A 25,289-nucleotide genomic window follows, 5' to 3' on the forward strand; every position below is an offset into this window, starting at 1 on the left:
CTGTCACGGCATTCCCATGCAATGCCAGCATTTTGAAAATGACACTCATATTTTCAGCGCCCTTATACCCTGAATGGGAACTCCAGCATTAACACTATTAATCAAGAACAGTCTTTCGTTGGACTTCACCCTTACAACGGGCATTCCTACCCACTAAAAGCACTGGCCTTTATTCAAAATAACTGCAGTCCACTTTGGTTTTAACTTCTAGAACAAAATTTACACAAACACTGCATTTATTGTGTCTTGCAGAAATTTTTCATTCATGTCAGTAACATTCGGTACTAATATTATAGTGACATATGAATGTATTTTTAAAATTTTTTAGAGTTTTATTTACCTAATGCAAAAAGCAGTGGGTGATAGATATACAAGATACATACACTGCCAGTTAATAAAATTTACGAATAAAAAACTGACACTAAGGCCGTTTTAAGTTTCCTTCTGAACAGATAAAAGAACCGAGGAGTGTTTGATCAGGTCTGATCAGGTCTGATCAGGTTTGATCAGGTTTGATCAGGTCTGATGAGTGTGCTCCAGTTACTCTGAATCCAGGCCTCTGTGTTCACATCTAGGCATGAGAACTCCTGATTGTGGCTATGTCTCACCATCCCGCAGGTAGATGAGTGTTCAGAGCAGAGGTGGCTACATGGGGACCCGTTTTGGTGGCGTGGAGACTGGGAGAAATTTATCAGAGCAAATCACACACAGGCAATGGAACCAACGTTCCTGAACAAAGTGACACGCAGACCGAGTCTAGAAGAAGCTTCCAGAAGCACGAGGCAGCTTTAGACAGAATCCAGTGCATGACTGAGGAGGGGGAAGGAAACAGTGGAGCCACATCTGTATATTTCTTTGGAATATCTGCTACTGTGGAGTATTCTACACAACGAGAAGAGACAGAACTGTATTGTTGTCTATAGCTAGCTGTGGATTTTCTGAAAATGAGCACACAATGAAGTGACCCAGGAAGACTGAGATATTGTTAAGAAGTCACAAACAGGTTAAGAAAAAAAAAATCTCAGAAAAAAAAAAACGAAGTCCGTCTCTAGCGTGCGATGCTGTCATACAGGGAGCCGCCAGAGAAGAGAGAGCTGGAATCTCACCGAAAGCTGACATGGCTACCTGAAGCCCGTGCTCCGACACCTGGAGCCCAGGTGAGCCTGCATCGTCCTGCTGCACCACGCCCAATCTGCGCACCGCCCACAACCTTCAAGTCATCCGGCGTGCATAAATAATAAAGTCCAACACCAAAAAAAGGTGAAATTCCCCAGATGCAACCAGACCTGGCCTTCCATTGTCCACCAATCACACCGTTAGTCTAATCATGCTGTACGGACAAAAACTGAGGTCAACCACTAGAGGAACAATGGAAAACAAGGCCATTATAACATTACAAATTCCACTTTGAAATGCAGGGTTCATTGCAGTACTGGGTGATTCAAATGTCCCGAAGACCGATCCAAATGACAGAGTTCACGACACCTGCACTTCGGTTACAGCGCCCAGAGTTCAACCTCAAACGCAAGTGCGCCTGTACCCCCCGCTGCTGCTGACCTACACTGTGCTCCTCCAGTTCTTTCACTCTTACAATCATCTCTGTTTAAATAGTTCTTTTAGTCCGTAACCCACCGCCCCGCCCTCTGAATCTCACCGCTCCGTGTTCTGGATGTTAAAGTACGTTGCGCTGTGCGTGTACGGTGAGGTTGAAGCGGTCCTCCCTCGTCTGTGGATCCCCTGATCCCTGCTCGTCCCTGGGACACGAACCGATTCGAGGTTCCACATGCAGCTGCAGAGGTTTGTGTGCAGGTGACGCACGCAAACAGAAGCTTATAGACCGGAGTAGAAGAGAGAAGAGGTCTGAACCGTGAGAGACGCTGCACAGAGTGGACAGCGTGGCTTTAGAGTAGTCGTGTGAAGCCAGTAAAGCTCAGCTGCATGTGGACTGTCCTCCCCGTCGGCTGTTAAAGGCAGATGCGTTGCCGTGTTTGGTTAGAGCGTGAGGGCTCGCGCCCTCCCTTGGTCTCAGGCCATGTTGGACTTCAGGAAGATGAGTTTGTTCATGTCGTCGGCGGTGACCTGCTTCCTGCGCTTCATGGCGAGGGTCTGCTCGCACACGGCCGCGCACTCACCCCGCACGCCCATGGCGGGCACCGCCAGCAGCCACAGGGCCAGGCGGGCCAGCCTGGGGTACTTCTCCATCACCGAGCTCCAGTATTGGAACAGGTTGGGCGTGGCGTGGAACAGCGGCTCCGACAGGTACTGGAACACCTCCTTCCTGACCTCCTGCTCGTCCTCACTGCCCCGCCCCTGGCCTCCCCCTCTGTCCAGACGGCCCCTCTTCCCCCCTGGGGGCCCCTCCCCATCAGCATCCTCCCCGCCGAACCCGGCCCCGCCCTCCTTCATCTCGGCCGCCGCCTCCACCACCTTGGCAATGATGTCGTCGTGCTGGTAGGCGGGGATGGGCCGCAGCTTGAGTTGGGGGTCCAACACCATCGCCACCTGGTGGGGGCGCTCCACTTTAAACTTCTCCTTCAGGGCCTCCAGAAAGTAGTGGCAGAGCTTGCTGCCGGTGCCGGCCTCGCTGGCCTTGGCGGTGAAGAGCTTCTCCAGACGCAGGTAGGCGGGCAGCACCTGCTGCAGGGTGGGGCGGCCCTCAGAGCTGAGCTCCAGCACAGCCTGCCGCATGGGGGCCAGCAGGGCCGCCAGTGTCCCCAGCAGGTGCTTGTTCAGGCCCTGCAGGAGGGGCGCGGTGGCCTTGCTCCGCCCGTACGCTTCGCAGATCTGCTCGAAGCGCTCGTGCACCCTCAGCAGGGCCTCTGTGGTCTGGTCCCAGCAGGGTGGGGGCGGGGGTGCGGGCGGGGCCGTGGGCGCGGCCGGGGCGGGGTCCTCGTCCCAGGACACGCCCGGCGTCCCGGCGATGTCGCGGCAGGCGACGAGCAGCTCCGCCAGCTCGTGGAGGCCGCGCGTCTGCAGGCTCCGCCTCCCCAGCACAGCCTGCACCACGGCGCCCAGCGAGCACCCGGCACAGCGCAGACACGCCCCCGCACGCCCGCACGGGGGCCCCGCCCACGCCCGCGGCTCCGTCACGTACACCGTGCGGACCTCGGGCATGACGAACTCCGACAGCACGTTCTGCGCCCACTGGTGCACCTGCTCGCCCCCGTCCCGCGGGTCCAGCTCCCGCACGGCCAGGACGTAGTGCCGCAGACGCGCCCCCTCCGCCTGGTGGGCTGTCAGCACATAGCAGGCGTCCGGCCCCGCCGTCTGGGCGTGGCAGGTGACGGCGATGCCCGGCGAGGCGCTGGAGCCCAGAGCACAGGTCACCTTCACCTTCACCTGGTTGTACATGCGGGGCAGCTGCCGCAGGGCCAGCGTGCCCACATCTCCCAGGGCGTCCCGCAGCGGGTAGGCCCCGTGCCTCGCACCCGTGTCCACCAGCGTCTGTGCCAGCTTCAGGAAGTCCTTCCCTCCCAGCACATTCAGGGCGCCCAGGTCCGCGCACATCACCCGTAGCAACCGCTCCGCCAGCTGCTGCCGCTCCTTCTCAGGTAACACGCTGCTCACTGCGCAGAGAGAAAGAGAGAGAGAGAGAGAGAGAGAGAGAGAGAGAGAGAGAGAGAGAGAGAGAGAGACAGACAGACAAAGAGAGGAAGAGAGAGAGAATGAGAGAGAGGGAGAGAGAAGGAGAGAGAGGGAAGTACAGATGGAAAAAAGATGGAAAATGTAAAGGTCATAGAGAGGGCAAGAGATAGGGAGAGAGAGAAAGAGATGGAGAGAGGAGGAGCCAAAGGAAGGGAGAGAGGGAGACAAAGAGGGACAGAGGAAGAAAGAGAAGGAGTGACGACAAGGGGAACGATAAGGAGAGTGAAGGACAAAGTAAAGGGTAAAGAATGAGAGAAAGGGCAAGACAGTCCAGGAGAGAAAAAGTGAAGGGAGGGATAAAGACACAAAGGGTTAATTTCCAGACTGACAGTCGATGATATCTCGCCGTTAGCGACTGGTTCTCCTGGTTACAGACACTCACGGTTAGCGGTGTGGTTTCTCTGGACTGGGGGCGGGGACTTCCACATCTGTTCCGGGGGTGTGGGGGCAGCTGATGATTTGGGAGAGTCTGCCTTTAAGTGGTTTTCGTTATCCGCTGTGGATAGAGGCAAACAGAGAACAGGACAGCAAATAATGTATAAAAGAGACAGAAACAGAAAAGAAAAACAACAGCACACAGAGCAGTAACCCACACCGAACGCTGACAAGGCCCTTCCCCTCAACTCCGAGGCAGCCAATCAGAGTAAAAGACCTCTCCATGCCCTGCCCTCTCTGTAGTGGTAGATGGCGTGAAGCAGCAACATAGATATAGGAATACTAGATTGTCTGCAGCGTTCTGCTTGGTATGCGTCACTCGCTTATACAAAACGGTGTCCTGATTGGCCACATATACAGGGAATGGCTACCTGGCATTATAGCAGCCTCTATGTGCAAAGGGCTTTAACAAAAGTGTTTTATTTATTTATACGCTTCTTTGTTTCTTAATTTATTTGTCAACCGGAAGGGTTCCGATGCAATGCGGCCACCCTCCCCGGCCCGCATTCCACTCGACCTTCCACTCCCCCTTTGGATGGGGCAGGACCAATCTAGTACTCTATTTCTATGCCGCGGCTCACTCACCAGCGTGGGACTGCATGTGCTCCAGCAGGTTGTTGCAGAACTGGAACTGGATGCCACAGGCTCCACAAGTGAAGGGTTCTAGAACACAAGGGCCGCGTTCCGTTTAAACGGCGCAGTGACAGAGCGAGAACGACGGTGGCGCCACCTCCTCCTCCTCCTCCTCACACCCCCCACCCAAACCCCCCCCCCCAGCCGAGCTGCACCGCACCGCGCTCCGAGATACCCGCGAATCTAGGTCACCGCCTGCTCCTCTGACAAGCACTTTTAATTTAACAGCTGGGAAAATTAGCCGCAGTGTCCTTCTGTGGAAAAAAAAATGAAAAAAAAAAAAACCAAACGAGAGGAAATCAAAATCTACTCTTTTTTCTACAAAACCTAATGAATTCATCTGGCTGGGTGTCTCATATTACAAAACCTAAGTAAGACATAGTTAGGTTTAAAGGAGACACTCCACGCCAGCAATTTAATCTGAACGGGGACGGTCTGGGGAAAGGAAATGGGGTTTAGAGTTTTAAACATAATTACACTGAACCTGTTACAGAATGACAATTAACAAAGCTTGCCAATAACAGTTCTGTCCACCAACGAGCAGCTGATTAACTTTCACTACACTCTGTGATTCCACAGTGCTACAGGGTCCTGTTCCCATTAAACCATGAATTAGTATTGCAGTTCTACAGTAATGCAATCGTGAAGAAACAAATCAGTTGCTGGTGGAGGAGTCTTGTTTAAATTTCAAATCGGCAAGCTTGGCAATCACAGCATACATTCAAAATGAGGTTCAATAGAGTTAACAGATGCAGAGCCTCAAGAGTTTTCTCCTCCCGCCGTCCGTAACCCAGTGGGCACTACTGAATCTGATACCAAATGAGAAAGAGGAGGCAACATGGCCACTATATGCAACAGGTGTCAGGTGTCAGATGGCCACATAATTCCCCATGTTCTCCGTATCTCATTTAGTTAATGTCTTTCACCCGCATTGATAAGGTGTTGTTTATACCTGTGCTCTCCGTTACTTAAGCCTTGGCCTTTGTTCACGCCTCTGCTCAGTTTTGAGTTGCCACACCTAGTGCGTGTACGTGTGAGTGTGCGTGTGCGTGTGCTCCTGCCCAAGCCTGTTTGTACTCTGCAAATCTCTTTCTTGTGTCTCGAGTTCTCTCTGCATTTGGTTTCACTCTGCTCCTTGTCACAACACCTGCTCAGGCCTACAAGTATCAACAGCTGCCGACTGTATCCATTTCCCACTCAGCCCATCGTGTCTGCTTGTGTGTGCTCTTTCAGCAGGCATTAATGACTACAGAAGTCAGGACAGACAAAACAGTTTTTAACTCGCTATATTTTGTGACAAATTTTTTAAAATAAATTTTCAGCTTTCGCACACCCAGTAGTAGTTTTTTTCTTACACTTCAAAAATCAAATGCTTTTTCTGAGCTCTCATGTGTCAACCCCATGAAAAATCACATGTCTGTGATGAGACATCCAGCCCACATTTTATCACAGTGAGACTTTCACAAGCTATTCCATTCAAGGCAATCCCCCTGCACCATTTTTGTTAATGAGCATATTATATAATGATAAAAACAGACATTCAGCAAAGAAAAAAGGGGGGGGAGGGGAGAGACACCTTTGCAACGCATGCGGCATCTTTTTTTCTGCATGACCAGGCTGGCTTTCTCCTTCACTGTCTCACCTCCGACTGCACTGAGAACGCAATCAAAATGAACCTCCCATCTTTCTCCGCTTGGCCTACTAATCACTCCCTACAGATAACTGCCTGTGAAGCTGACTGCTAAACAAGCTGCAGTCCCCTGAAAACCGGGCTCCTCAGATCCTCAGGTAACCGTTAAACTCCTCAGATCCTCAGGTAACCGTTTTTTTTTTTTTATCAGAGATTTCCCAAATCCAGCATTGATTTTTTTTTTCCCGAAGATTGTGACCATTTTCATACAGCTTTTGTATCTGTTCTGATTAAATAATGACTGACATTTTCAGATCATATTCCGTGTATACTTATTTCTTGCCCTCCTCCTATCCCCGATTTGTGATTAGTGGGAATGAAACTGGCTCAACAAAAAGAAAACCGCTTTCTGCAGTTTGAAACAGCAGTGTCATACAAAATAACACTTTTTTTCCCAATAGCAAATGCAACTTGTGTGTGGCTTTGTATAGCAGACGTAAACTGAGTTGAATCTAGCTAACTAGGATCGTTATGTTAACCTCTTTGCAAAGCAATAACAGGAGAATGAAGTTTCAAGAACCCCACAGTGGGTGGAGCTACAATGGTCTGTCAATCACTGACTCATAAAAACCAATCAAAAGACTCTCCTCTTTACAACAAAACAATATGATTGGTTCACATCGTTGCTTCATTTGCAGCATGTCACAGCTCCACCCAATTTTGGCTTCACACTTTACACAAGCAAAGAAATGGGGCGCTTCTCCTCCACACTTTCTCCTCTTCCCTGGCATTTCTAATGAAGACCTAACCTACCTAATCACTAGATGAGTCTGTTTTGTCCAGAATGGTTTTCCATACACAGATAAGGCCATACAATGGATAAGTGTCCACCCAGGATGTCCCATGACCACAGGTGTATCTCATGAGGAATACAAAGGCGTTGGAGAGGAGGAAGAACGAACTGACAACGTCACTGTCGGATCCACTCGGAGAGGAGGGTACTTACTCTGCAGAATGGAGAAGGTGGTGGACACCAAAGGACTTATGGTGCCTGGAAAGAAACAGAGAAAACCCTCAGAGAAAGAGAAGGAGACCTTTTTACACCTCCCTCCCTCTCTACATCTATCCCTCTAAACCGCTCCGCCCTCCTCCCACACCCTCCCAGCCAAGGGGTGAAGCCACGCTGTCGGACATATGAGTAACTCAAAAGGTAAACACTTAGTAAATCGCTCTGCGCAACTTCATGGGTGACAGTGTATATTTATCTTTGCCTGGTTTTATCTGTCTGCTAAATATCAGGGAGGGGCAGCATGTCTGACACGTTATTTTCCTCCCAGCGAGGACTGTCGGCAGACCTCAGAGACAAATTCAAAGGGAACGACGTGACCTTTTTATCAGCGCAGAACACAGGAAATTGCAGGTCCCGCCTCCTTGCCAATCAACACAACAGTTGCTATAGAGACAGTGAATGGAACCTGAACCAGGCCGAAGCCTTCTACACAAAGGGTATTCTCTGAGAGGGAAAAGCGCCTACAAAATTATGGAGTGTGTATTTTTATTCGTTTTGTTATACACTTGAAGTACTTTTTTAAGACATGAACATAACATCCACAGGGATATGAGGGGAGAAAGCATCTGTTGGAGGAGGAGGATGGTGTCAGATATCTGGGTACTCATCCCTTGAATTCATGAAATGACTGAAGGACTTTTTTTTTGGCAATCAACTAATCACCACCATTTCCTCCCCAAGCTGGTCTAAAGGCAGCAGTGTAGCATAGTGGTAAGGAGCAGGGCTCCTAACTAAAAGGTTGCTGGTTCGATTCGCTGCTTGGACATTGCTGCTGTGCCCTTGGGCAAGGTGCTTAACCCAGAACTGCCTCAGTAAATGTCCAGCTGTTCCAGCTAAGTGCATACCATGTAAAAACCATAACCTATGTCAGTCGCTCTAGACCGAGCATCCGCTAAATGGCAATGATGTAAAGGTTACTGAAGAAACAGGCTGTGATGTCAGAGGGGGCGGAGGGGAACTCACCGCTCGAGTTCAGCGAGTTGTTGCCGTCTCCAATGCTTTGCACTTTCCCTTCCACCTTCCGAGAGAAAGCGCTCTCTGCAAAAGCGATCGAGGGCCAGCACTGTAAAGGTTATCCAAGGAAGAGGACCCCAAGTCAGGGTCCGTGATGTCAGAGGGCGCGGAGCGGGGGGGGTACTCACCGCTTGAGTTCAGCGGACTGTTGCCGTCTCCAATGCTTTGCACTTTCCCTTCCACCTTCCGAGAGAAAGCGCTCTCTGCAAAAGCGATCGAGAGCAGGCGGTGTAAAGGTTACCCAAAAAAAAAAAGGACCCGAAGTCAGGGGCCGTGATGTCAGCGGGGGCGGAGCCTGGGGAGTACTCACCACTGGAGTTCAGTGAGCTGTTGCCATCTCCAATGCTTTGCACTTTCCTTTCCACCTTCCGGGAGAAAGCGCTCTCTGCAAAAGCGATCGAGAGCCGGCACGTTAGTATGGCACAGACACAGACACCCCCGTCGGCCCCGGGGTTATGCGTGATGCATCAGCAGGGCCCAATGTGGAAAACAGAGAGGGAACAGGAATGTGCTACAATGAAAAGGCCAAACGCACCCTTTAATATCACACTCTTTACCGGTGTCTACACGAACAGCGCTGACCTTAGCGTTTCACAATCCAGGTAGAAAAAACGAAAATGGAATACAGGCAGTATTAATACTGAGCTCAGTGGCGCTCGCCAGTGCTTAGTATAGGCACTGACTGTGAGTATTCACACTACACTACATACTGCAATGATTGGTGTAAAGTTATCCGATCCAGCTGACAGTTAAGAACACTTCCACATGCTGCTAGCCCCGATACCCGATTGGCTGCAAGATGAGAGTCATCAATAAGGGAGTAAAAGGTAGTGAACTTGATACAGCTAAATGATAAATGCTATCATGTTATCATGTTATTGATAAAATAATTAAACGTGACATATGTTATGTCAAAAGCTAACATTTAAACTGCAGATGATTAACCTGTGCCAGTAAAATAAAACTAGATTTGTGTGCATTTTTTGAAGAAAATGCGATGTGTGGTTGCCTGTGTGCATTATTGAGCGTACGAGTTGCCGTGTGCCATCTCCGTCCCCCTCCCTCTGTGTCTGGGGCGGTGAGACTTAGAGTGGAGGCTGAACTCAGCGACTATTTCGGCTCATAATTCAAAAACCGTATTTTTCAAATGCAGAAGTAGAATCCTCCCGCTGCTCAGTCCCATACTTTGGAAGGGGGGTAAATTTTTGGCCGAATTTTAAAATAGGGTCATTCCATGCCAACTCACCTAGGACCCCCCAGTTCATGTCATGGATTCTCTCGAAAAAATTAGTGTAAAAACATCTATTTAATTCATTGGACTTTGCAAAATACAACAGCTCTACTCCAAATGCTTTTTTAGTTATGAACTTTTGAAGTTTGGCCCTCGGAGCTAAATTTCATCATTTTTTGCGACTCTTTGTATGTGTATTGTAAGCCTCACCAATTGCTTATTTTTCACTGGACTGGGTTGAAATTTGCACTGAACATCCAAGAAACCCTAAGGGTAATTTGCAACATGTATTCTTGTAAAGAGTTGTGCTAATATCTCCACTAGTTTTCACTTTCTTGCAACCAAAGGTCTTGTATGCATTTGTCTTTTGGCCTGCTTCCCTCTTCCCCCTTTCTTTGTGTCTGATGTGGCTGAAGTCCACAACTAATTAGGCTCATAACTCATAAAGCGTTTATCATTTAGATGAAGACATTGTGAGAATCTACACACTTTTTCCTAGATTTCAATGTATAATTTATGCTTCTATAGCCAGAATTCAAGGGAGATACAGCTGTATAAAAAATTTACTGTTGAAAGCTGGGAGTAAAATATCTTTCCCATTCTTTGTTAGCAAGTATGCACACCCGTGCCTGATTGTTTTGGAACTGTCACTTGATACCAGCTGTCTCTGACTGGCTCCGTAGCAACAATTTAAATATCAACTGTTAAACTGGTCAGAGTGAGGGGATACCAAAGACCGAACAAAGGCTCATAATTCAAAAGTCGTATATCACAGCTGAGATTAAGACATTGTGAGAATCCTCGTTTGATTTATGATTTAATTTATGCCTAGATGAGGGAGAAATGGCAGTTTGAAAAGTTTGTGACAGAGGAGCTGCTGTCTGCGTCATAATACTACTCCACACAGAAATACAAGAACAAGCACACCAATGGTGAACTAAAATGTCCATTTGGCATTTGTTTGGTGTCTGTAGCATGAACAGTTTAGGTGCAGTTAGGGCAACCACACCAAATATCTCCTCCAGAAAATGTCAGAGGCTAGCAATATTTGCAGAGGTGGGCTAGCCCTATAAATAAAAAAACCTCAGTGTATGCAAAATTGCAGTAACGGATTCCCTAGATTCTAGAAAATATACATGGACAAAATTACTGAGGGAAAATGTGGAGAGTCTAAAAGTAGGAATATGTTATTGGCCACTGAGACCAGATTTCTGCTCTACGCTTTGCTCTGTGACAATATCAAAAGCTTTTCAGGAAGAAGTCTTTAACTAAATTCCCTTGTATTAGCTGGAAGAATGTGTTAGGAGGTGGTCAATTTGAACAGGACACTTTCATATGTGGTAAATTATGTTTTTTTTTTTGAATGCAATATGTTACCTCCTTGCTTTTCGCTTCGGCACACATTTGTGATCTAAGCACTTTGTCTGTCACTGAAGCTTGCGCATGTGTGGTGCCCTGTTTGTGCAACAGTTCTTGCCACTTTAATATATGTTCTTATCCAGAGTGACTTACACAGTGCACCTGCTAAATGAATATAAACGTAATGCAATGTAATGTAACATAGTGGAGCTTCTGCAAGTGACCATAGCATTCGAGGCACATTGGAAAGCCAACGGTACCTCCTGACTGGTGTCTAATTTTAGCTCATTTAAACATGGTGAGATAAACTCTAAGCATTGACTAGGCAACACTAGACCGTAGAAGCGTGAATGAGAATGGGCAAAAATTCAAAGAAATCATTCTCAACTTGCAGAATAAATTCATTCCAAAAGTGAGGAAGAATAAGTTAAGTAAGCAGTTTCCGCAGTGGCTAAATAAACCCTTGTGGAAGAATTTAATACTGAAGTAGAGATTATACAAAACACATTAAAAAATACTCTACAGAGAGTAATAAGTTAGCATTTTGTAAAATACATGCTGATGATGAAAAAATAACATGAGATCCAAAAGATCGTTAGAGAAACAAATTACAAAAGATGTGAAAAGTAATCCTAAGTGCTATTTTAAACATTTCAGTAAAAAAAGGGAAAGTTAAGGAAGAGGTTAGGTGTGTCAGAAAAGTAAAGGGGTTTTGCATTAAAGTCACTGCAGTTGAAATTCACCACAAGAGCTGCACCAGAAAGAATACTACATGCATGCCTGCACTTTGGTCTGATACACAGGAAACATTAGATTAGACTGAAATAGAGTGAAGTATGAGAAAAACTGCAAAAACCAGAGACAAGTAAGTTAGTGGGTCCTGATGGTACACACCCAAGAGTAACTGAAGAACTAGGAGAGATTATTTATGAATGAAAACATTTATGCAATCACTTGAAACTGGTGAAATTCCCGATAACTGGAGGATAGATCAGAACATCTGTAACAGATACTCTGGTAAATGGCGGCTGAGGAATCAATCAGACTTGCCCCATAGTCCCCATGTTTGGGGACAATTCGTTGCATCAAAGTGAATTAAAATCTGTCCTTTCCCAGCATTATAATGGGACAGTCTGACCCATTTAAACGTCAGGAACAATCTTTAAATAGTTTTCAATGACAGTCCCATCAGCACGGCTCTCAACCAGAAGCATGAGATAAGGAGGGATTCGAATAGCATAAAGGACCAAGGGTTGCCATTTCAATTCCCAATCGGTCTGATGCTCTTGTACCCTTGGGCAAGGTACTTAACACAAACTGCCTCAGCTGTATAAATGAATGAAATATGAATTATGCAAGTCCCTATGGATAAGAGTGTCCTCTCAGCAAATGTAACATAACAGAAAAATAGGCACTTACAAAATAACACAAGGTGAATATATTAGAGAATGTATCCGACTGCAAAGTTAACCTCCGCCTAGTGTCTGAAAATAAATAATACAATGTTCTGCAAAACAGTGTGTGCGTGTGTGTTTGTGTGTGTGTGTGTGTGTATATGTCAGGGAGGAAGGGGGCTTACGTGTGTAAGAAAAAGACTACTGACAACTCAACTGCTGACTCCCCTCCACGCCCCTCTGGTCACCTTGCCATCCCTTTCCTAAAACAGTCCGTCTTCTCAGTCACATCTGCCCCCTACTCTGGCCCCCTGGGTGGCAGAATGAGCTCCCCACACCAGTCAGGACAGCCAAGTCACTGTCCATCTTCCTCTGTGGACTGAAAACCCATCTCTGTTAAACTAACCCCACACTCTGCACACTCACACTATATCCTCAAATGTATCTGCCAAGTACGAGCACTGTAGCCCCAAACCCCCTTTTTGCACCTACTGTGGCACTTAGCAGAGTGCTCTGTGTAACGTAACCACTGCTATTGATTTTGACAGTGAAGACTTGTAAAGTTCTGCTCTCAGCCTACCTATCTTTGTATGCACTTCTGCAAGTATCTCTGGATAAGAGCATCTGCTGAATGACTATGTAATTGTAAATGTACCTTCTTTCCAGGTGCATTGTTCCTGAACTGAGATACTAACTTCTGAACATTGTGGGGGTGGCAAACCGTAAAGCATAAAGACCTCCACATGCGTCAGCACCTACGTATTGGGGCATGCAGGGCCACATGCTCCTGGTAGGGGTTGAAGTACTTGTACTGTTTCCCGCAGAACTCACAGACGTAGCTCCCCGTTTCTGTGGGCGTAAAGAAAAGAAGAAAGAAAGGAAGGAAAAAAAAAACTATTTTACAGCACCACTGTGAGTGAACTTTAAAAGCTTGTATGTACAGATATTATTAATAACACCTGTCTGACTTGTTTGGCATTTCCAGAAACAACCAGCCTGTCACCATTAATCACTCTGGTAGGACAGGGGGTGCGTAAGAAAACTGTCAAAGAATTTGAATTTGAATATAAAAACCTGCAGAATGCATATTGTGATATTTCCCCCACAGAACAATTCATGTAGGGTTACATAAAAAAATAAAACATACACACATGTGCACATACACATACGTACACACACACTAATGCTCAAACACACACACACAATCATCAACTAAAACAGACTAAAATGAACATACACTTAAACACTATTTCCAGACGAAAATATCTTCCTTCGAACGAGGCAAATACTTTTCGCTCAGCAAGTAGTTATAACTGTGAAACAGTGGGGACTGTGAGGCTTCATGAAGGTAACAAAAGAGTGGGAGGGGCTAGCATTTCCTGTCAATCACTCATACAAACCAATCAAATTACTTTCCTCTTTACGGTGCACCAACACTTACTTGGTCCCATTTTCATATAGGACTCCACCTGCTGCTCCTCCTCCGTCAGGTCGGGTATGACTACCTGTTCATAGGGGTCTGCAATGGTGGTTGGGGATGGTTAGGTTTGCTTGCATCATGAAGGAGTTCAGATAATCTAAGTATATTTTAGTATTCTGTGCAGATAATCACAGTAACACGTTTTCCGCTGTTTATGAGAGAGAGGCAGAGGATAAAGCAGCATACCATCAACAGCATGGAGATCCCGGTGCTCCTGGAAGCAGCTGTAGTACTTGTACTTCTTCCCACAGATGTCACAGGTATAGCGAAAGCTGTCTGCAGGGGACACAGAGAAAGAGCACACTGACTCTCACTGCCATTAGGGGGCAGTGTGTTTCATTCAGAGGGGGTACCAGGGCCAGGATAAATAATTAGGAATAACGTTAGTTTGACTAATGAATGACCAGTTAAAAGGCTGGATTCTACTGGCCCATCTGAGCTGCATGTGTGGTGCCCTACAGCCTCACCTGTGTCATGTTTTTATATACATGACCCTGCCAATATTGTCAGTTTGTGCATGCTAGCTCGTGATACAGGAAGAGATCTTGATGTTTTTGCTTTTGTCATTTCCTGTTTAGCAGGAGGCCACAACAAAAAAAGATTACACACGCGTCTGGCACAGAGCATGGGAAGGCAGAATGGTTATTTTCAGGTGTGAATTACGATGACGATGCGATCAATATCAGGCCACCTTGCTGGAACTGTGCACTGAAAAAGTTACAAAGTCATTCCCAGGGCAGCTAAAAATCGCATCCAGGGTGGGCCCGTTGTCAGCTGTTCCACTCAGGTTACTGTGGAAATGCTTCAGGTGTGCCACAGATACAGCTGAACCACAAATGAAGGCCGGTCAGTGTAGCGGACCTGTTTTTGCCAATATTGCTCGGTAGAAATCTAATTTAACACAAGGAACCGAAAATGTCACGCGAACCCTTAAGATCAGCTATGGTGATATACATTTCCCATTATAAATAACAACATCATGAGTCTTGGTGTCACTTCCTCTTTATGTGCTTCTGACTGCAAGCCAAAGCACAGAGGGGTTCACCCTAATGTTTATTTTAATGTTTTCTTTTTCCCCTGTGTGTCAGGCTTCATCAATCCCAAAATGAGCAGAGGTGCCAGGTGTCATCAGTGACTCACTCATCTGAACTAATCACACCATTTTGCTACTTAGGGAAAAACCTGTTTGGTTCAGACTGGTCAGTGATTGACAGCACATGTTGACTCCACCCATAAGAGTCCATGAGGTCCCTCGCTCCAGTTCCAAACTCAAACAATAATAATAATAATAATAATGCTACTTCAGGGTAGCTGGTGGGCTGCAGTGTTGGTGGGAACCTTGCAAGACTCCCGATCTCCAGCAGAGGGAGCACAATGAACAAGCACATCTGCCTGCAAGGTGGAGCCGGAGCTCTCGCGTGTAGGAGCCTCCAGCCTGCAGGCTACTGCACACCTGCAGCTTATATAAACGACACCATCATTTTCAGACCAAAGGCCATGTGCAAGGGGCAGCAAGTCGGGCCAGAAACAGGGACAGAGAGAGAGAACAGGGATCTCCGCACAATCAGAACACATTGAGGAAATTTATGTTATATGCATATAAAACGGCATTCCAGCCAGCTGCAAGCTCCGGCTCCACCCTGCAGCCAAACCCTGCTCTCGTGGGAGGAAGGTCAGAGGTCACGTGGAGAACGAGCGCCAGCACTCACTGTTCTGTCCCTGGGAGCCTCCCTCTCCAGAAGGCACCTCCAATCCTGGAACTTAAGCAGAGGGTGAGACCCTGGATAAATACGCGAGCGCAATAACGATTTGTTCCAAAGAGCAAATGTAATGACAACAAGGGCATGGTTCATTTCATCAGAGAAACCGCCAAACCAAGCAAGGCAAAACCCATGGCTATCAGGGAAATTAAGAGACAGAAAGGAGTTACATACAATAAAACACAGACAGAAAAATAAACAGAATGATATCATGTAATAGAGCTGTTTTTCATGCAGGGAAACTAACAAAAGGATTATTCACTGGGCTCCCACGGTTGAGGTGGCTCGTACTTTGAATCTCACATATTGACAACGTTCAGTGTCCAGTAATGGAAAAAAAGGCATCTACAAATATCCTGTATGAAGTTTTTCAGCACCTGGGTTACCTCTGTGAGCTCGGACGTGCGTCTGAAAGCAGTTGTAGTACTTGTATTTTTTCCCACATACCCCACACACATAGGAGCCTGTAAAGAAATAAGCAAGAGGACATACTCTCAGTGTTACCCACCTGCACCAGAACTGCCTGGTTAGCTACTGCTAGGCCTGTGCAGGGTTTAAAAATACCTCTATGGAGCGATTAAAAAAGAAAGGATATTGTAATTTTAATGTTTAGTGACAAGAGCTTTTCACACTAGAATAAATGTCTGAGCTTTTTTCCAGTCTCATGATCTCCCGTATTTCCCATATTTTTTTTTAAGTGACTTTTGAGAATTTTCCTGCCATGTGACATGGGTGAAGTCATGCTGGACCAGGAAAGGATCCTGTAATCCTGCACAGCAAACACCGACCACAGCGGGACCCTTTCCACCTCAGAGCTGCTTCATAAAAACATTTTCAGTCAATGTATCAACATTTCCACACTTCTGACGTTGAGGTTTCAATGCATCAATATCTTACCCAAGATTCCCCTGGAGGGGGAAAAAAAAAAAAAAAATCACACACAAGTATGAACCATAGCCCAAGTCACTGCTGTAGAGTTACTGTGACTATATGACTATTTCAGTACCGCACACTTCGCGGACCTGAAATCCTCACAGGTGACTGGGTCAGAGGCACTGCAGTCGTGAGGGCCGTACCCGGTCTCAGAGAGCTGCAGGCCTCTCCGAGGACCACGCATATCTCAGCCGGCGAGTTGCTGCCGCCGCCGTTGCTGGACGTGGTCGATCTCTGCTTTCTCTTTGCTGGGGAAGGGGAGGAGTCGCCCTGGTCCTGCTCGGGGGCGGGGGTCACCTCCTGAGCATTCTTTTCACTGGCCCTGCCCTGCCAGCCCTCCTGAGGGAGGCGGGGAGGGAGAGAGTTGCTGTCCCCCACTTGGCCATTGCTGGAAGAGGCGGAGCCCGGCTCCCTCTTGACCGTTGCAGGGGAGGAGCCGCCCTGAGGGCACCCAGCGTCGCCCTGGTCCTGCCCGGGGGGGGGCACCTCCTGAGCGCTCATTCCGCTCACTCTGGACTGCCAGCTCTCCTGAGGGAGGAGGGGAGGGGGGAGAGCGGGAGGGAGAGAGGAGAGAGAGAGAGAGGGAGGGAGCAAGAGAGAGGAGAGAGAGGTATAGATGGAGGGAGAGCACAAACCAGAGAAAGACAGGGTGAGAGAGGGAAGGAGAGGGGACAGAGGGAGAGTAGGAATGAGAGAGAGGTTGAGGAGGGAGGCAGAGAGAGAATAGTTAGAGAGGGAGGGAGAGAGAAAGAGGAGAGAGGGTAGAGGGAGGGAGAGGAAATAGGGAGAGCGAGAGAGAGAGAGAGAGAGAGAGAGAAACCAAGAGAGAGAAGGACATAGGGTTACAGAAAGAGAGGGAGAGGGAAGAGGGAGGAGAAATAGGAGAGAATGAGGAGAGAGGGAGAGGTAAAGGGAGAGGGAGGGACAGAGCAGGAGAGGGAATTGAGGGTGACAGGGAGGGACAGGGAGGAGAGAAGGAGAGGGAGGTAGAGACCAGAGGAACAGAAGGAGGAGATGAGCAGAGAAAGGGAGGAGGGAAAAGGAAAAGGAAAACAAAGAAGGAGGAAAGAGAGTGAGTGAGAAAGACAGAGGAAGCATGGTATCATTTTTGTCCCCAGTGACCTTTTTTTAAAAAAAAAAATTTATGCAACAGAGCAAGTATAACTATCAAGATTCAGAGAAGCCCATCACTATCAGCTGTCTGAAATACACCCTTTGTTGGGTTGTTTTTGGATGGCAGGTTTTTTCTATTTTTGTTTTTTTTGCTTTTTTGCTTAATGTGAAACAACCAACTGTCCCTGAAATATGACTCAATCATTATCTGATGATTCTGAACCAAGTAGGAAAGATACAAGGGCGAGGCCGTTCCGCAACTACATCTGCATACTGTCACAAATCACCCGTGTTGTTAAGCACTGAGAGGAGGCACACTGCAGTAATGTCTATTTGCAATTACTATTTTGCATTTGCATTCTGTTTTTTTTCCACAGTGTTGTAAAATCACTCTCCATAGACTTCACCCCATTTTACCGAAGACAAAGTCGAACCCGCCAAACTGTCTGAGACAGGCGCTGCTGCAGATGCGAAAATGGCCACGATTACATTATTTCTGCTTAGCAGGCCCTCTTATCCAGAGCACATCAGACAGCTCATCTACTTAAGTCATGCCAGGTAGGTGTCTTGTTCACAGACACAACAGCATTGCCAGGACCTGGGAATTGAACCAACAACGTTTGAGCGTCAAAATCTGCTCCTTCACCGCGACACCACAGTGCTTACACAGGGAAACACAGAGCCGCAGGGTAGAATAGGAACAGCGCTGTGGTTATGTTGTGGTCGCATGATGTAAGACCCGCCTTGCATTGCACTTGACGGTCCCGTTTCCCCTTGATTTTTTCCATTTTTTGGGCCTGTGTGGTAATTTCCCTCTGACAACAAAGTCATTTATTCCACACTCTGGCCTGCTGTGCCATTAGGGAGACAGGAAAACGCAGCTCCCACACTGCACGTTGTGAGACAGGAGCAGACAAGCTGGGACTTTGTGTTGTTTTTTTATTTTTTTTGCATTGTCTTTCTGCTTTAACCTCCCTCTCCGTCCTGTTAGGAATGGCTGACGGTGCTTCATACAGTTCATCTCTTCACACACTCTCTACAGCCACGAGGGCTGCACGATATAGCCGTTGCGATATATCGAATTTTTAGCGCAATAACAGCTATCCCCGGAATGTGGCGTTAGGTTTATTCCCGTATTGTTTTCCCTTTAGTCATACCTGATGCGGGAGCACACCTCCAGTTTTCCGAGGCCGTGTGAAATGCTTTCCAGGGGAAAAAACACCACTCGTATATATTCAATGTTGATATCACAGCAACAGCACTATGCTGCTTCCATGTGGTAGATAGAAACACATGGCTACAGAGATAAACACTGAAAACAAATGCTATGTGTTTTTCAAAGCTAACAGGTAAGTTAACAAACATATAGATACAAGTGATATTTTTCTGCCCCGGAAGCATTTCACTGAACTTTGGAGGTGTGCTCCCGCATCAGGTATGACTAAAGGGAAAACAATACGGGAATAAACCTAACGCCACATACCGGGGATAGCTGTTATTGTGCTAAAAATAGCTATTCGATACATCACGACGGCTATATCGTGCAGCCCTAACAGCCACACAGGAGCTCGGATGAAGCCGGAGGCTGCAGGCCCCACAGTGCACAATGCCCGGCACACTGTTGCTGACGTCACTGAGGGAGGTCACAGGAGCCTCACGAGCCCTAATAAGGTCCCACACAGAGGTAATAAAGGAACACCGGCTGACCTATTCATTCTCCCTGAGCAAGCAAATGCCATCCACTGCTACAGACTTTAGGGTCAGTATTAGCAGATGGGGTGGCCAGTTTTGAACCCCGGTCACAGGGCTCAGCCTGTGCTTGAAACAAGCAGCTTAACTCTCTGAATCACTCGGGGGCCCATGCAGTCATTTTATTTTGTTGCACCAGACAGGGAGAGGGACATACACAGACTATCCAATGACGTGGGAATGCCTTCTGCATGTCAATAAACTAACGCATTCACTCAGCCTAACCTGTACGCCACCCAGTCCTCGACTCCGATTTAAAAAAAGTATTACACTGTTTTCCTAACTGCTGTACACTTTAGGCATTCACTGAAATTAACATTAAAAGGATATTTGTGAGGATTGCAAAATGTAGCCTAATACTTCCATCATGCTACGTTGTACAGGTATGATATTCCCTTACCCTGATTACCACTGAGTTCAAATAAAAAGAAACAACATCAAAACCAGGGATAATGTGCTTTGCAGTGTGGCTGAATTTAGCACTAAGAATATTTATGAATAAGTCTTCCTACTTAAAATCATAGAATAAAGAACGGAAAGAATGAGCAGTTCAGCTGTGATCTTTCTAGCAGCTTTTTAAGGGAGGAGTCTGTCTATTGCCCTTTACCAATAATATTCAACCGTTAGTTCCTGCAACAAAACACCTGATTTAGCCGCTCACAAAAGCAAATTAACAGAAAGGTCCGTTACCGTGGCAACAAACACGGGGGAAAAAGAACTTTGTGTCAAAGTGACATTTTGTTCACCACAGAAAATGAATGAAACACCTGACCTGGATGATCATGGTGCAAATTAACACTATTGAGGCTTAAATGTAACATTTAATAACAAACATATTTTCATTACAAAAAATTGTGATATGGATGAAGATTCACTGGAAAAAAAATACATTTTTACTTACAAAGTCCTCCAATATTTTAAGCTGTTCCAGCTCTCTGGAACAGCTTTACTCTGGGATGTGAATTAATTGCTCTGCATAATAATAGGTTTGAAAGGTCAGCTTCTTCAGTGCCTCTGAGCACATGGAAATTCAAACAGGTGACAGCAGTGTAGCACAGCGGTAAGGAGCAGGGCTCGTAACCAACAGGTTGCTGGTTCGATTCCCTGCTGGGGCACTGCTGTTGTATCCTTGGGCAAGGTACTTCACCCACAACTGTATAAATGGATAAACTACTCTATGCTGGTCACTCTGGATGAAAGTGTCTGTTAAATTACAATAATGTAATGTGTCCAAACAGACAGCATGCTGCTAACTGTAGCAGTCTGTCAAACCTACCCAAAATTCCCATTTACCTGCTCAGAACACAAGCCCATGGGCTGGAAAGCATATTGTTTCCCTTCTGTTTTTTATTTATTTTTTTAAGTTTCCCTTCTGTTTTTCCCCCAGGCCAAACTTATAGAAATATAAGTCCGATTTAAAATCATAAAAACAGATTTTTCCGACGGCTATAACTCCAAAACGGTAAGAGATATTCACACCAAACCTGGTAGGTTTGTGGCGTATGTGTATGCAATTTTGTCATAAAGTTTGCAGATGTGGGGGGCAAAGCCCCCCTCCATAAAAAATCTATAATAATCTCAAAATATAATGGGAGTCTATGGGAACACTTGCAGTACTTAATTCTTCCATGAGAGGCGCGATCCCGTGTCTTGAACAGAAACTCTTAGGACTTGGCAGACAGGAAACATGGCGGAGCACGCAGTCACCTCATAAAATTTAGGGTTACTTCGCCACGAATCTCAAGTTCAGTCTTCAGCTGAGAAAAGTACTTAAGTTAACGTCCATGCGCTTTACAAAGATTACATTCCTCTCCTCAATACACGTTGCAAATCTTAATATCACCGCGGAGCGACTTATATATGCGCTAGCTAGCTAACGGTATCTTGGTAGGACGGTGAAATGAACGAAAGTGCGCATCTAGCGAGCTAGCTAAGTTAATGTCCATGCACTTTACGAACGATTACATTTTTTCAATACTCGTCGTGTAGTAAGTTTTAATCACCGCGTAGCGATCAGTGCAGCTAGGTAGCTACTGCAGAAACTGTTAGCAACTTCTCTCTTTATTACGCCTTGATTAAAACACCAATGCAACATTTTATGTAGGTTAAGATGAGCGGGTTGTTAATAAGCTTACGCATCATTAAAAAAATAAAGGTCTGTTTGAACGAATCTTGTTATGACTCCCACAATAAAATAATGCGTGTTGTATCTGTAGATAATAACCTAGTTGACTAGCAAGCTAAGATATTTTTCATCACTGAACCTATGTAGACTTAACTCAGATACAGCTGATCTTTTGTTAAATTCTGTTTACCTTTGGAAAAAGCAGAAATGCTAGATTAAAATGTTGTTTTCTTAACCGTATTTGCTGGCACCTTCCCAGTATAGGTGATTTAAATAGGCTAAGCAAGTTATTTAGTTTCCAAACGTTCAACGTCATTACTGCAATGAAAATGTTTCATCATGTACTTTAGTTTCAATGGCTGATGGAAAGCTAGGTAGCACACTAATATTGTGAGCACGTTTATCAATTACTTCTCTAAGTTTAACGGAAGCGCACTTGATATGGAGTTATGTATTAGAAGAAAGAAGTGCATGAGTCGTGAAACGAGCGTCCTGTTCAGCGTTACTGCATTGCAAAAAGCAGACTATTATTTGAACCTGTGTAGCTATGTCTGTGAATCAGCGAACGTTGTCTTTGAAACTTGCTGTTTAAATTGCCTTAACACTGGGAGCACTGAAGTGCCTGGGTCACAGTTTAACTAGTGTCCTGTTCAACGTAACTTGGCGGCACTGCCACTAGTTGAATTAATAGAAGTTGCGAAACTGTATCTGTGATTCAACGAATGTCTGTCATTGAAACTTGCTGTTTATATTGCCTTAACACCGAAAGCGCCGATGGAACTATGGAATCTTGGAATCTTGTCGTGCACAAAAACCGTTGCTGTTTTAATAAACCACCAATAGATTGTTTCAACATAATCTTTCATTCTCTCAAAAAACAAATATATGTTTTCAGGAACTAAAATAACCAAATTAAAAAATTGAAATTACACTATACTGTTTCTTTCCTTCATATAAAACCTCACTCAATTCACATCTTGTCCATAATTGGATGATGTTTAATTATACACTATGCCACATAGCATTAGCTACATAGCAAGAACATGTGCAACCACAATCAAACTTTTACCACAACAAAATGGCAGTCATGCACTCTTTTTGTAAGAATTAAATAGAATCTATTGGTTTCTTAAATAACCACAGAAATAAACTTGCTAACTTTTACAAAACATAAACCTGTCACAAACATACACACATAAAATACTTCCTACAAACATTTCCCCAAGTAATTTCTATAGCATGTGTACCCACACTCTTGTCCTTACTCACCACAGGCTGAAGTTCCTCACATTTTCTGTATCTTGCCATGTTCTGACTCTTTTTCCTAGGCATCTGTAATAAGACATTTGGGGAACAACAGGAAGTCTTACACCAGAAGGAGGAGCATGAGTACCTGCAAGCATGCTACTGAACTACAAAGGCACACTGGAGAGTGTAGTTTTTCTTTCAAATGGACATGTGTCTAGTCAGACACCAGAGGAGACCTGCGCAACCCATAAAACCTTGCTCCTAGCCAGAGAGGAGGCGAGTCTGAGAGTGTGGTAGGCATATTACAAATTATTCATGCTTAGCCTTTCTCATCTGACAAAGGTCTTGCTCAATCCAGGACAGACTACAAAAAAGTCTATGAAGCAAGATAGCTCATGTTGGGATCTGCCCAGAATCTTGCTTAATTTTGTTGTAGTAGCATTTTTACAGGGTAAAAGATGAATCTTACACTAAGCACTAAAACCCATTTTTTTCTTTGTAGCAACATGAGGAAATTCAGTTTTGGGAATTGGAATCAAAGCACTGTTTTTCTGTTATTGTTCATAGAAAAATCCAAACAAATATTTATTAGTAACTTGTGCCTTTAAAATCATGTACAAAGACATAATGCTAAAATTTAAGATGAAGAGATTTTAGCACACACCCCCTGGCAGTTTTCAGGCTTATTAATTTCATTAGACCCATATCCGTCTGCAATTCAAGATTAATTAAGATTACATTTAGCCATCATGGGCTTTTGTATCCTTGCATTTTCTTTGTTAAATTACTGTACCTCTGAGATGCAAAACAGAAAAATAAGAAGGAAATGCAAAAAAAAAAAAAAAAAAAAAACTTAAAAAAAAAACCTGTGGTCCTGCGGTGAGAAACCCAAACACAGGAGATTTCATTATGGAAGCACGTCAAGCAGGTCCTTGTATCATCAAATTCTAGGCGTGGCCAGAGTCTGTGCCTGCTCCACCCGCTTTTCACCTACTCCGTTAGGCAGGTGTCTCTAACTACCGTACCCCGGCTGAATGTTGCCTGATCTAACCACAAGCTTTCGGAATTAGCATCAAACACAGGGCCTTGGCTACTGTGTGCACACAGCACACAGTAGCCAAACAAAATAACACAAAGCCATATTTATCCATGAATTAAATTCTGATGTTGATACAGTAAACTGTACTCTTCGACTTCGGGTTGCCCTGGGTGCTGCTACCGTGGTTAAACTTGAAGTGACTGAGTGGGACAAGTTCCCACCCACGCCCCCCCCCCAGTGTACTCCCCCCCTCCTGCAACCCCCTCGTCATCGCCCCCCCCACTCCAATTTCATACTCACTGATGGATTCTGTCATTTATTTCTCCCTGACGGAGGTGAACATTACAGGATCTGTGAAATCACAATTTGCCTTTTCTTTTTTTTTTTTAAATAATGTTCTAACAGTAGTCTGAATGTAAGCCTCTTGCACGTTAGATTGCTTTTCCCGAAAAAAGGCCAGAGGCTTTCGTGAGGGGGGTTGGGTTGGTGATTTGAATGTTTGCGCTTTGCAGCCATAGAATATTCAAATATATAATTCTTTGTTAAAGAACATCCCGAGTTAGTTTCATATCACGGTGCATGCTGGCCCATTATCTGAGCAACTGCTGTTTGCACAATTTGTTGTTGACTATTTCTTTAAACATGTATCCTCAGAAAAGAAACATAGTCCATTTCTTCAAAATAGCACTTTTTAGCAGCAGACATTGAATGCCATGCAAAATGTATCTCTGTCCACCATTTTCTTGTACACTTTAAGCAAATGATTTCACATGAAGATATATGTACTCATGTCACATTTGTCTCTTAGCCAACTATGTCAGCATGCACATGAATTTTTTTTGTCTGAACAAAGGATCACAGAGCTGTTTTCTACCTGCGTAAAACCATATTCTTTCATCTGCAGCCATCCAATAATTGTGTCCTCTAGCTTCCACCGAAAGTTTTTTTTTTTTCAAAAAAGTAATAACAGTGGAAAAAAAAAAATCTTTTTTTTTCATTTCTTCCATATTAACTGAAAATGGTTTGAAAACAGAAACGCGTCGACTTGTAAAATTCCATCCTAGCCGCCTGAAACTCCATAAAACCATTTCAATTTATATGTTAATGCTCTGAATTAAAATTTAATAACTGGGGATATTGAAAGGCAGACTTGAATTATATGAAAATAAATCCTGCAAGAACTGCCTAAAATTAGAAATTCAGGGCAGCATCCAACGGCCAACTAAAGCCGGGTGCGCTTTAAGATTAAATTTTTGATGAAAATCGGAATTGCACTGCAGACCATGGGAGAGGCAGTAAACCTGCACTGTTCTGATTTACGGTTTCATTAAACTGAGGGGGGGGTTACCCCTGCTAACAACACACACCCATAAATCAGATTCTCTTTGCAAATTGCAAATTTGTGTTTTACAAAGCCAAGCCCTAAGCCCTA

General features: G+C 45.3%; 1 protein-coding gene across 4 annotated transcripts in view; it reads right to left on the reverse strand.

Moving 5' to 3' along the window:
• Nucleotides 1–365: 365 nt before the first annotated feature.
• LOC118777710 (zinc finger protein 618-like) overlaps nucleotides 366–25,289 on the reverse strand; it is a 29,437-nt gene continuing 4,513 nt past the window's right edge. Inside the window, exons 2-14 of one of the 4 annotated variants that reach the window (XM_036528823.1) lie at nucleotides 22,840–22,902; nucleotides 16,727–17,111; nucleotides 16,037–16,114; nucleotides 15,600–15,650; nucleotides 14,077–14,166; nucleotides 13,852–13,929; nucleotides 13,170–13,259; nucleotides 8,737–8,811; nucleotides 8,376–8,450; nucleotides 7,350–7,394; nucleotides 4,666–4,743; nucleotides 4,028–4,141; nucleotides 366–3,566 (exon numbers count right to left, since the gene is read on the reverse strand). In XM_036528823.1, coding sequence (XP_036384716.1) covers nucleotides 2,026–3,566; nucleotides 4,028–4,141; nucleotides 4,666–4,743; nucleotides 7,350–7,394; nucleotides 8,376–8,450; nucleotides 8,737–8,811; nucleotides 13,170–13,259; nucleotides 13,852–13,929; nucleotides 14,077–14,166; nucleotides 15,600–15,650; nucleotides 16,037–16,114; nucleotides 16,727–17,111; nucleotides 22,840–22,902 — 2,763 coding nt within the window. In that variant the 3' untranslated portion in view covers nucleotides 366–2,025. Of the gene's footprint in view, nucleotides 3,567–4,027; nucleotides 4,142–4,665; nucleotides 4,744–7,349; nucleotides 7,395–8,375; nucleotides 8,451–8,736; nucleotides 8,812–13,169; nucleotides 13,260–13,851; nucleotides 13,930–14,076; nucleotides 14,167–15,599; nucleotides 15,651–16,027; nucleotides 16,115–16,726; nucleotides 17,112–22,839; nucleotides 22,903–25,289 lie in introns of all 4 variants that reach the window. The other 3 variants (XM_036528822.1, XM_036528825.1, XM_036528824.1) reach the window with 3 other exon arrangements.

Source organism: Megalops cyprinoides, chromosome 5 (genome assembly GCF_013368585.1).
Source record: "Megalops cyprinoides isolate fMegCyp1 chromosome 5, fMegCyp1.pri, whole genome shotgun sequence".
Classification (NCBI taxonomy): Eukaryota; Metazoa; Chordata; class Actinopteri; order Elopiformes; family Megalopidae; genus Megalops; species Megalops cyprinoides.